General features: G+C 42.2%; 1 protein-coding gene across 1 annotated transcript in view; it reads right to left on the bottom strand.

The window, feature by feature from the left end:
- Positions 1 to 370: 370 nt before the first annotated feature.
- Positions 371 to 12,906, bottom strand: part of hspa12b (heat shock protein 12B) — a 28,094-nt gene continuing 15,558 nt past the window's right edge. Inside the window, exons 9-14 of the mRNA XM_036146590.1 lie at positions 9,781 to 9,867; positions 6,877 to 6,981; positions 6,538 to 6,796; positions 6,335 to 6,438; positions 2,904 to 3,094; positions 371 to 2,826 (exon numbers count right to left, since the gene is read on the bottom strand). Of these exons, the coding sequence (XP_036002483.1) occupies positions 2,332 to 2,826; positions 2,904 to 3,094; positions 6,335 to 6,438; positions 6,538 to 6,796; positions 6,877 to 6,981; positions 9,781 to 9,867 (1,241 nt within the window). The 3' untranslated portion in view covers positions 371 to 2,331. The remainder of the gene's footprint in view (positions 2,827 to 2,903; positions 3,095 to 6,334; positions 6,439 to 6,537; positions 6,797 to 6,876; positions 6,982 to 9,780; positions 9,868 to 12,906) is intronic.

The raw sequence follows: 12,906 nt of genomic DNA, 5'->3' as shown, positions 1-12,906 counted from the left end.
ACAGCGAGTGATTAGCACTCCAGTGAATAAATATAGCTCAGTGGAACGTAGCCGTAGAGACGAGGCGAGGAGCTCAACTATCCAGGCAGAGGTCTGAGTTGAGCTGCTGCTTCTCCGCATTGAAAGGAGTCCTTTCGGGTCCTTTTGGACCCAAAACTTGTCAGAACTATATACAGCTGAAAATAGACCCTTAAACATGTTAAAAAAAAAAAGGACAAACCTTGTTCCTAACTCTCTGTCTGACATCAAATAAGACAAAACCTTTCTTGTTTTAGCTCGGAGTTCACGTCAAGGAGTCTGTTTCTCTGTGGACTTGGAGAGCCTGATTAAATTTAACCTGGGAACTTAGGAGCAAAGACTTTAATTGTTGTTTTTTTCATGTCCTGTGCTCAGGTGAAGCTATAACTGAAGTGTTGGTAATATTTTTACATTTTGAAGTTAAAGCTATAGCCTGAAAACACCGTCCTTTCCGTGACGTACCGTACGCTGATGAATCATCCATGAAAAGATGCTGCCTGACCAAAGGACGTTTAAACTTGGCTTTTTTTCTTCTGTCATTTGATTTTATTTATCTGCACCAACAATGTTAAGTCGTGCCTTTGGGAATTACTTTGAATTCATGTGTTTTTCAGGTACAGCTGAGGAAGTGTTTCTAACCCTTCTCTCCCGATATAATCTTATAAGCTTTTCTTACTTAGTAATAAACTTCCTGCAGACTTCACACTCAAACCTGCTCCACCAACAGTTCCTGATGTCCAGTCAGTCAACTTTATACAGATAGACATCTTTGCAGATCGTCTTAAAAATGAACTCGGGTTTTGGGTCAAGCACAGAAAAAGGGGAAAGTATTATTTCCGTCCTTCTTTAGCTCCATGAAGCTCTCCTGTTGGTAAAGTTCTGACTACTCACTGATTCTTGTTAAGTTTGCTTAACACAAAAGAACAGTCTCTGATTTCTATTGTTTCTGTTTATAAGAAACGAGACAGAAAATCCTTGACCTGCATTAAAAATTAGCCTCTTAGAACCAAACGGCTGTCAAACGATGCCAGGGACGAGATTCTGGATCTGCACAAGGCTGACAAGACCATTGGTATTGGCTTAGTGATGAAACAGCAACAGCTGGTGCCAGTACTTGGAGGAGGAGGCAATCTGAAGGATGAATTTAATGATATAATGACTTGGAAGGAGTTTGGACCACCTTTGGTAACACGGCAAGCTCCAATGGACTGAAGTCTCTCCCTGCTGGAGAAGGCCGTCAGAGAGAGAGAGAGATCAGCTTGGTGAAAGGATGCAGTGAGACCAGGCAAGATAGGAAGAAGGCAAGGGCTGAGTATAAACACAAAGAAACGGCATCCTCATAGTCGAGCACGGGAGAAGAAGAAGTGGGTTTTTGTTGTTGGACTTATTTAATTTCACAAGTTCTCGTCCCAGAACCACTTATTCCAGAACGACAGCTTTGTTTCGTCCAGAGGATGAGGAGCGAATGGGTCCTCCAGCGATCCAAGCCAGAGCTCAATCCTGCAGAAAATGCTTGAAGAGTGTATTCTGTACTGAGGAGAGGCCTTAAATCCCTCCTGAGGTGTTTTAAAAGCCTGATTTGTTCTGGATTTTTATTTATCTTTTTTGTCTCCTATCGGCCTGTCTCCATATATTTTTATATATATATATATATATATATATATATATATTTTTTTTTTTATATTTTTTCCCTCCCTGCACACCCGTCAGGAATCTGATTCAATCATGACCTCTGATGCAACTGTACCGAGGCAGGTTCTACATAACATCGTAAAACGCTTTAGAAATTGACCTGGTTTCATTGGGGCTAAAAAAAAACAAAGCGAGTTTGTCTAATGTACAGTAGGAGTGGTATGAGACTGTAAAAGACATTCAAATGAAGATAATGCCACATTCCTCCTCAACCACTTTCAGCAAATACACTTTTTTTTCCAGCTTGTAGTTGCGTCATTTCACCACTAGATGGAGCGCTGCCTTGTTAGAGAAGACAAAAAAAAATCAGTCCAGAAAGGTTTCATTAGAGGATTTAAATGAGGTATTGAGTATCATATGAGGATAAAATAAACGCTCTAGGTAGTATAGTTGATAAGGTCTTTAGGTAATTCAGTCTGAGGGTTAAAATACTCCGTAGTGGGGATAAGCAATGCATCTTTCTCTGCCATCAAAGAGTGTATCTGTTTCTTTGAAGAGTTTCTGTGCAGGAAATGCTGGACGGTTGTGTCGTTTCGTCTCCTCTGGATGGACAAACTTAGGGACGTGGAGAAAATGTTCACCCTGATGGTCCGAGTCACGTCTCATCGAGCTGCTCCAACCTCAGTTGGACAGGAAGTCTATGGAGGCCCGGACAGACTTGTTGGACATGACGTCAACCGCCGTCACTTTGATCTCCGTGTCCCCGAACTGCATGGTGGCTCTGATCTCTCGCCTCTCCGGGCCCGCCGCCGCCGCCGCCGCCGCCGCCGCTCCTGCTCCTCCCACCGCTGCAGGCGCCGCTGGTGGTTCCGGTAAATCCAAGGTTATCGTCCCACACTTCCTGACGCCGGGGTCAGAGATGTAGGTGACGTCATCCGTGGCGCTGCAGTAGATGTTGATGATGATCTTGCGCTGGCCCACCCGAGCCGGCGTGTAGCTTCGCCGGACGACCTCCCCCAGGGCCACGGACTGGTCGATGGAGACGAAGCGGTCAAAGATGTCCGTGCACCACTCGCGGCCGTCTTTGACGAGGAGCTTATCCCGAGGGTGCCGTCCCTCCACGAACCGGTTCAGGACGCCGACACCGTAGGTTACAGGGCACCGTCGCACCCTGACCTGCGGGAGAGAAGCCATGATTAGATCAAGAGTCCAAAGCGTTGCTCCGGCACTAACCGGTATTCCTGGTTCCTCACCACGGTGGGATCCAGTCCGAAGAGAACGGCGCCCTTCAGGATGGTCAGGCCGACGTCATGGGGGATGATGATCCGGCAGGTCCTGCCCAGTGCCTTCTGGACGGCCTTCTGCAGCATCGGCGACTCCGCAAAACCACCAACCAGGAACAGGAAGCGCACGCCGCACACTTCGGGCTTCCCCATCAACTCCTCTGTCAGAAAAGAAGAAAACTGTCAAACAGTCGGTGGTTTTTGAAGACTTTCGCCTTCTGCATGTTTTCCCTTCGCCTCTGCCTGATACTCCCTGGACTTCATTAGCCTCATGAGACCATCCTGATCTCGCGAGCTTTCAAGGTTTCACTCTCAGATCAGTCTGGCTACTTTCCGTTAAAGAAAATTTGGAGCCGTTCACCAAACGAACGTCCAATCAGCGTTGGCTTTGAGGCGGGTTGAGGTGTGACGCAACGAAAAGCGCGACAGTTCAGTCTAAAGAACATGGCGGCTTCAGCCGATGAAACTAGCGTTAGCGTGGCTATCAAGCAAGTTTTATCGGAATTACAGAGTATTTCTTCACTGAAAGAAGAGCAAAACACTGCTCTGGAGGCTTTTCTCAGAGGAAAAGATGTTTTTGCTCTTCTCCCGACTGGTTTCGGCAAGAGCTTGTGGTTGTGTTTTCGTCGTCGCTGTTAGCACGTCATATGCTTCGTTGATCTGATTGGTTTATTTGGCCCGTCTATCACCAACATAGGCCAATCAGCTAACCAGTATTTTCGCCCCTTCCCAAAATTACTTCAACGGAAGGTTTCCAGATGGATATGCGGAGCAAATCCATCTGGCGGAGTCAGGTTAGGACTTCATTGATGTAAACCCCTTTTTTTTTATTGCCTCTCAGGCCAGCAAATCTGTCTATTGTTAAGACAGTGGAATGTGGATGAATTTAAATAAGACGTTTCCTCTGGTCCTACGTGGATGAAAGGAGAGAAACCCAATCATCTTGAACGTAGAATCAACGACAGCCATTAGGCCTGGCCTCTATGGTTCAGAGTCAGATTTTCATCCATTAACTTCTGACAGCATCAGAAACTTTGTCACAGCCAAGCCGGCATGACATGAACTCAATGTTTTCTCTGCTGATTATCTTATAAGGTCAGCCAAAACACATCTGTTGACCATAATTAGCACTTATCAATGTTTTTTTTTTTTAAATCTACAGTTACTCAGCTGACGTCATGTACAGCATAGCTGGTTATGAAGGGGGTTGAATCCACATTTACTGTCTTAGAGGTGTAAATGCTGCCAAATATACTTTATTGATCCCAATGGCCAATTGAACATTGTAGCTCCTATTGATCCAAATTCTTCAAAGAGTTATTGTAGATAGTTGTGGCTGATCTCTTGTAGCGATATGAAGAAGCCTCTGACTGAAGACACTGTTTTTCCCAAGACAGTCTCATGAAGAGGATGGTCTGGGTTGTCCATAATATTCTTGGTTTCATAACGAATCCTTCTTTGCGTTATTGTCTCCAGAGGTTCCACAGTCGTCCCCAGAGGCAGCCATCTTTATCAGGTTGTTAAGCCTTTTTAGGTCCCTGGCTCTGATGCTACAGGCCCCAACAGATGATGGCAGAGAAGATGATGCTCTCAACAACAGACCTGTAGAAGATCTGCAGCATCTTACTGCAAACCTTGAATGATCTTAGCTTCCTCACAAAGTACCGTCTACTCTGTCCGTTCTTGTAGACGGCTTCACTGTTGCGTCTCCAGTCCAGTCTGTTTGTCCAGATGAACACAGACCTATTTATATCCCTCAACCACCTCCACTTCTTCTTCCATGATGGAAATTGGGTTTGATTCAATCCTGTTCCTCCTGAAATTTACAATCATCTACTTTGAGAGATGATTGTTTCCACACTATGCCACGAAGCGCTCCACCAGCTCTCTGTACTCTACCTCTTCACTGCAAAAAGGAAACTAGAATTAAGTGAAGTTTCTTGAAATCAGTGTATTTTTCCTTGATTAGAGCAGGTAAATAAGTCTATTTGCCAATGGAATAACATTTTTGCACTTAAAAAAGGAACAATTCATCTCCATCGTCTTATTTCAAGTGCAGTGTATCTAATTATCTTATTTTAAGGGTCAAAATACTAATTCCATTGGCAAATAGTCTTATTTAGCTCCTCAAATCAAAGAAAAATATACTAATTCCAAGAAATTTTTACTTACTTTTAGTTCCGTTTTTTGCAGTGTTGTCCACACTGCAAAAACGGATGTAAGAATAAGTAGAAATGTTCTCAAAATTAGTGTTTTTGTCCCAGATTTGAGCAGGTAAATAAGCTTATCTGCCAATGGAATGAGTATTTTGACCGCTAAAATAAGATGATGATGGAGGTAAATTGTTCCTATTTTAAGTGCAGAAATCTTCTTCTATTGGCAGATCATCTTATTTACCTGCTCAAATCAAGGAAAAATACACACATTTTAAGAACATTTTTCTTGTTTTTAGTTCCGTTTTTGCAGTGTCTCTGGTCTCTGATGCACCCGGCGACTGCAGTCATCTGCCACTGCTAAAACGGATCTAAAAATATGTAAAATGTTTTTAAAATTTGTGTTTTTGTCCTAGATTTGAGCAGGTAAATAATATTATCTGCCAATGGAATGAGTATTCTGACCCCTAAAATAAGGCATAATTAGGTATACTGTACTTGAAATAAGATGCTGGAGATAAGTTGTTCCTATTTTAAGTGCAAAAATCTCATTCCATTGGCAGATCATCTTATTTACCTGCTCAAACCAAGGACAATCACCCTCATTTTAAGAAAATATTACTTATGTTTTGTTGCGTTTTTGCAGTGTTTCTGTAGATGACTGGAGTCGTACTTGTGCTGCATTGCAAAAATGGAACTAAAAATAGTAAAATTTTCTTGAAATTAGTGCATTTGTCCTTGATTTGTGCAGGTAAATAAGAGGATCTGCCAATGGAATGAGTATTTGACCCCTAAAATAAGATAATTAGATATTCTGCCCTCTAAAAAAGATGATGGAGATGAGTTGTTCCTATTTTAAGTGCAAAAATCTCATTCCATCGGCAAATAATCTTATTTACCTGCTCAAATCAAGGACAAATGCACTCATTTCAAGAAAATGTTACTATTTTTTTTGTAGTGTGGAAGGCTGAAGTGCCCAGAGTGAAAGGAACAGAGTATAGTCCCCTCACTATTCCTTTTCATTAAGACTTTTAGTGCTTATTCTGCAATCCCTTCGCTCTGGTAGTTGCATCCAGCGGCGACGTCTCACCCAACCTACCCACCATCCAGTTGGACTTCTTAAGAAACCAGTAGGATTTGCTGATTGTTGCGCTAGTACCCCAGACTAACCACTACTAACAGCCTTAGATGAACAAGTCAGAGAAAGCGTCTCTTATTTTCTGTGCATGGGTGACGTCGCTGTCTCACCTATGTGTTTGACAATATTGCTGATGGTGGGCTGGAAGAGCTCAGTCATCGCTTCCTGCGTCAGCCGCAGCATCCCCTGGGACGACCACTTTACAATGTTCATACTGACACACAGAAAAAACAAACAAAAAACAGGTTCTTATTGATTTCTGCAGACAACATGACCCCCATGCTCCCCCCCGTCACCCATCAGCCCCGCTCACTTGCTCCTCCTCAGGGCGGCCTCCACACTCTGTCCTCTGTGTCTCTTGTAGAAGTCGATGAAAGAGAAGGGCAGGGAGATATTCAGGGCGTTTGCCCTTCCTGGCGACGCGGTCCGTTTCCTCGCCTCGAACGCAATCATGAGGTCCACCCAGGCTGCCGGCCGCTTGGCTTTAAAGCTGTGAATGAAGTCCTCGCCGAAGATCTGGCACAGCATGGCTTCGAAGGCCAGGTCGACCCCGACCGCGCCGTGCGGACCGCCTGGAAGGACAGACACACTGACGCTGCAGGAATGCGTCGCCGTTCTTTCTGGTTTCTGGGTGGGCAGAGAAGTCGTATACCTGAGGCTTTGTAGAGCTCTTTCAGCGTTCCCTGCGGCTGCTCGATCTGATGGACGGTCAGGTCGACTGTTCCTCCTCCACAGTCTGCCACGACGTACCTGTCGCCTGCAGAAAGTAGTGCACACACGTATCTACCCTCATCTTGTTTTTTTTTTACAGTTTGCTTACACTGCGAAAAGGGAACTAAAAGTAAGTCAAATTTTCTTGAAATTAATGTATTTTTCCATGATTTAAGCAGGTAAATAAGACTATTTGCCAATGGAATAAGATTTTTGTACTTAGAATAAGAACAATTCATCTCCATCATCTCATTTCAAGGGCAGGATGTCTAATCATCTTATTGTAGGGGTAAAAATACTCACTCCATTGGCAAACAGTCTTATTTACCTGCTTAAATCAAGGAAAAATACATTCATTTCAAGAAAATTTGACTAACTTTTAGATCCCCTTTTGCAGTGTACGGGCGGACAGATTTATTTGTGTGCGCTAAATCTAATAAAATGGTTTCAAACATTCGTTCATATGTGTTTATAGAACCCTTGCTGCACATGAAAGATTGTGATAGCTTTATTGTTTGGGTTGCACATCGATACTTGCTATTTTTACAGCGCCTTGAAAATGTATTCGCACCTAGTACTGAAAAAAAAAAAACATATTTGTTTTGTTTTTAATTGATGAAAATCTGAAAAGTGTGGCGTGCATTTGTACTCATGGCTCTCTGACCGAACACTGTGTTTTACCGCGGCCCTATTGGGCTATGTCTTTGCCAGGTTTGAAAATCAAGACGATGAAGATTGTTATGCATCTGCTTTTATTTATTACGCTGATGTTTTTTAACAGATTTTGGCCAAAATATGCTGAAATAGGAGTTTAGAATAGAGCCACATGGTGCAGTGAAAGGTTAACTACCCCGTTACCCTGTATGCTCCTAACAGAGCACTTTTATAAAGTGATTATATTAATAAACCTCGGAAGCAATCCTTTACTGCAAATGTCTCACAGGGACATTTTTAACAAACAGCTGTAGATAAATATAACAAACGGCTGAAAAATAACCTGCTGGAATAGTATAATTATAACGCAACGTAGATTATCTCAATATAAACAATACAGTCTAATTTCTAAACTGATAATCTTACTGTGTGCGATGGAGTCAAACCATGTATTTGAGCTGCCATCTTGGCCAGGGCATTCATGAAAAGAAGTTTTAATCTCAATTATTTTTTTTTACCTGGTTAAATATAGGAATCTATCAATCCCATAATAATACAAAACCATAATGAATAAACAGTCTATGAAAAAATAAACTCACCAACTGAACTAAAGACAAGCAGGCGGAAAATTAAGGATCTAACTGAAACAAGAGTAACTAAATCCATAGTGACCAGAATACTAAATGACAGGAAACAATAAAGAAGGAACAGAAACTACAGACTAACAAATAATACTAACATGTGAAAGACTTACAAGGCTGCATAATCCCTAAGAATTAATTTATGAAAAATGGTAGGAAAAATGTTGATATGTGAAGATTAAAGGTGCATAGCCACATTATTTGACTTTTTATTTATTTACGCTTCAGTAGCTCACTCTGGTTTTTATGAAAGTCCTGCTGGCATATAGCCCAACACTACCCCCCAAAACACTTGCCTGTTTAATTACTTTTCAGCATTTATTATTTGTTAAAAATAAAGGTAATTATTCCTACTTAATAAATAATGAGTGTGTTAGATTTTTACTGTGTTTAGAGTGTTAAATGGGTCAAAGAATAGCAACAGAACTGATTGCATGGAAGTCAGACACTCTCACTCAACACCTTTGTGGACAATAAAAAAACCCATAGCCCAATGTTTTTATTTGACCACCGTGCCAGAATAGAACCATGGACTTTATAATGTTAGCTTTCCATTTTGTAAAAAATAAAAATTGGGATATTTGACATTTTTACTGTATTGCATCAGATTCCATTGATTTCCTATAGGCCAATGCATAAAACGTTTGCGTTATTTTCACCAAGACAGAGTCTAGTCTGTTGTTGCAACGTGACATCGTGTGACAAAGTTCAAGGCTGCGACTAGCGAGGCGCAGGCGGAACGTGTTCTTTTCAGATTCAAGATAAATCCCAATGATTTGTTTTCTTTTTTTAACGTATACCTATAAATGTTTTAAGAGGCCACATGCGTTTGTTGTCTTGACCTCAAGGCTTTAAGCCAATAAACAACCTTCAGGCATGATTAACGGCTGGTTGTCTGTGAGTGTTTACGATACGCACGGAGATAGATAAGAGCCAGGGTTCGGTCAAGTCACCCCCCCCCCCCCCAAGCGTGAACACAGAGTTCACGGATGTGAAAAATGGAGAGGTACGAAATGAATATATCTGCAAAAGAAATGGGATAAAATGCAAGAGAGGAAGACAAAAGGAAGGTTCTTCGTATTCCCTCGGTGGATTTTGCAGCGCAGGGACAGAGAGCACCGTGTGGGCTGGGTCCATCCTGTGCGTGTGCGTGTTTGGACAAGAAAGAGAGCAGAAAAGGTCAGCGGGGCCACGTGGCTCTTCAGATTGTTGTTGTGGCTCCACAGAGGGAAACGAGCAAAATAAGAAAACTCAAATCATCCCCTGGAAGGATTTTGATTTTAATCATCAAAGCAACACCGAGACGTAAAATCCTGAGATCTGTTGGGACAATCGGAGCACACGTTCTGTTGGAAAGGACTCTTGCCCATGGATTCTGTCTGGGAGAAAAATAAACACTCAATGCACCAGGACGTAGCTCCTCCCCCTCAACACACACACACACACACACACACATCATGGATGTCTCTGCATAACATGGTCAACAGGCCAAAGCGTAAAGGTCAAAACCATCAGTATGTTCGATGTGAGGGCCCGTCAGACGCACTCACCGGTCTGCAGCTCGGACCACAGCTCCCCAGTCCCACTCTCCACCAGAAAGGTCCTGCTGTGTCTGGATCGCCTCAGCTGCTCCCTCGCTGCAACAAACACAGATGTGGCTTTTAAAGGCTGAATGTTAAGAATGCTGCCCTGAGCTGAACAACAGCGAAGAAACTATGTGAAATCACATGTTTCTTCGCCTCTTTTGACCTGATGTGGGGTTCTGTTGAGAAATTATGAGCAGTCGACACAGAAACTCGTTTTGAATTTTATAATAAATTTGGCGCTATAAGTAAATATAGTTGAAATCATTCATCCTCATTTACATACACATTAAAAAAAGTTTCTTTTTACAAAATGCCAGGTAAATGAGAATTGCTTTTACTTTCTTCAAAGTTCTAAATTGAGATATGTGTCTTTTATTAGGTAGAATTGCATTTTAAACTGTATGATTTGGTTAAAATTGTTTTTGCTGTCCTTCCACAAGCTTCTCACAATAGTTTGCTGAAATTTGGATCCTTTTCCTCTCGACAGAAGTGCTGTAACTGGGTCAGGCTTGTAGGCCACCATGCTTGACCACTAGTCTTCTATGAGACTGAGATTGAGGCTATACCACAGCCAATATTAACTTTATTGTCCTAAAGACAGTTTTTAATGATGTGTGCTGAAAGTGATTATCCATCTAGAAGACCCGTTTGCGCCAAAGCGTCAGATGCTTTCCAAAGCTGATGTCTTAAGATGTTTTTTTTATTTATTTTTTTATCTAATTTGTGAAGTGCACCAGTCCCTCTTGCAGCAAAACACACAACATGATGGCACCACCCTTGTACTCCACAGTTGTATGTGGATGTTCTCAGGGCTGAACACATTCCCCCTTTTTTCTTTCAAATGTAACGATGGTCATTGTGACCAAAACACTTAGTTTTTAGGCCCATCCACCTGAAGAAGGGTTTAGCTGTATCAGACAAACTTTTTTGTTGGATCGGAGGCCCTGTCTAGATGAAGACACCACGAAAACAGCACCATTTGAAACCGGCTCACAGAACGGGAAAGTCTGAGGCTGCCCCCCGGTGGCGGCATCATCTGGACACGCCTATCCGCATAACCAGCAACAACCATCCGTGTTTGCACATGTGAGCCAACATAAACCTCACCTCTCACATAACGTGAATGTGCAAACACAAACGACATCAATGGTGCTTCAGTAGGGCTGGATGATGATTCAATAACAATATATATCGATTGACAGGCGTATATATATATATCAATGATAGAAAAAAGTTCAATAAAAAGTTCAATAGAAGAACAGTTTTCACGTAGGTTAATACTAGTCTCTACATACTCCCAACCAATCACAAATGCAGACCCAGGAACGCTCCTTCACCAAGCTCCGCCCCCTTTAAAGAGTCCAAAAAGCACATTCTTTTTAAAAAACTTGCAGTTTTGGTAAAAAGTTGGCTGAATATTGGGTTGAGTTTGAATTCGGTGTTTGTGTGTTCGGTATCTAAAATAGGTCGCTAAGCAACAGCATAAAATGGCTAAGGCTGCACTTAAAATATATGTTTTGAATTTGTTGATAATCATCGCTACCGATCAATATGATTTTCATTTTATCGATATGCATGTCTTCTATATCGTCCAGCCCTATGTTTCAGACACAATAAAATTTATTGTGGATTTTATGACAACACATTTTGCTCCTCTACTGTGTTTGTGTGGACTGCCTTTTCTCTTTCCTGCATTCTTTGTTTTTGCCCTGCTCTTCTTCCTTCTTCACTACTTCTATGGCAGCGTTACTGTGCCACGTACTGGCGTAGCATAGGTGTTAATATTTGCGCTAATACTGTTCTGTGTGGATACACAGTATTCAGCTCCATGTGGATGTAGCCTCAGTGGCTTCAGGTGACAGGGCCTGTCCCTGAAATGTAAGGTCCCATTCTCTGAGTGCATTAGCAAAACCGTAAGCTAGCTTTTTGTGCTGCTTTAGGAGCGATGGCTTCTTCCTCACTGAGTGGCCCTTCAGCCTACGTCACTACAGGACTTACTGCAGTTCACTGTGGACAACGACGCACCCTGACCAGCTTCAACCTGGTTCTCTGGTTTGGTTCTGGGTTTGATTCACACATTTCACAAGAAAACTTATTCATCTCTGGGACACAGATGCCGTCTCCTTCTTGAACAGTGCAATGAATGGACATTCCCATGATGTGTTTATTTGCCTAGAAGTGTTTGAACAGATAACCATGTAACCAGCATGTAGAAGTTGTACCTGCGGATAAACTAGACGTGACAAGGAAACCCTGACCAGCATCAAAAAAGTACATTTTAAACCACAAAAAAAAAAATTTACTTACATTTTTTAGGGATTTTTAGTTAGTGGAGATAAGTATTGCACTGATAATTGTATTAAAATATCCCCCGACCATGACTTTTTAACATAAACACCAATGAAGTGCTCTCAGACCTGCAGTCTGAGAGCACTTCGCTCTCAGACTGTCGTGCTGCTGGTGGTTCCTAGAGTCTCTAAAAGTAGAATGGGAGGCAGATCCTTTAGCTATCAGGCTCCTCTCCTGTGGAACCAACTCCCAGTTTTGGTCCGTGAGGCAGACACCCTGTCTACTTTTAAGACTAATCTTAAAACTTTCCTTTTTGACAAAACTTATAACTAGAGTGGCTCATGTTACTCTGAGCTACCTCTATAGTTTTACTGCTATAGGCTTAGGCTGCTAGAGGACATCAGGATCTAATTTTCTCACTCTATAGAGTTCTACTGCTCTTCAATTATGCATTATGTGTCGTCATTTCTGCTTTAACTTTCTGTTCTCTCTCTTTTTCTTCATAGTAGGTACATCTGGTCTGACGTTCTGTTAACTGTGACATCATCCAGAGAAGACAGATCACCCGCTACTACCATCTAATGTAGAACAGATTACTAGATCAATGTGTGCTTCTGTGCTTTTTTGTTTCTCTTGTTGTGTCTCTGCTCTGTCTTCTCTAACCCCAGTCGGTCGAGGCAGATGACCGTTCATACTTAGCCCGGTTCTGCTGGAGGTTTTTCCTTCCTGTTAATGGGGAGTTTTTCTTCCCACTGTCGCTTCATGCTTGCTCAGTATTAGGGGTTTGCAGCATAGCCATGG

The sequence above is a fragment of the Fundulus heteroclitus genome, chromosome 14 (genome assembly GCF_011125445.2).
Source record: "Fundulus heteroclitus isolate FHET01 chromosome 14, MU-UCD_Fhet_4.1, whole genome shotgun sequence".
Classification (NCBI taxonomy): Eukaryota; Metazoa; Chordata; class Actinopteri; order Cyprinodontiformes; family Fundulidae; genus Fundulus; species Fundulus heteroclitus.
Note: the sequence above shows the minus strand (reverse complement) of the source record. Positions and strands in the feature narration are given on the sequence as shown.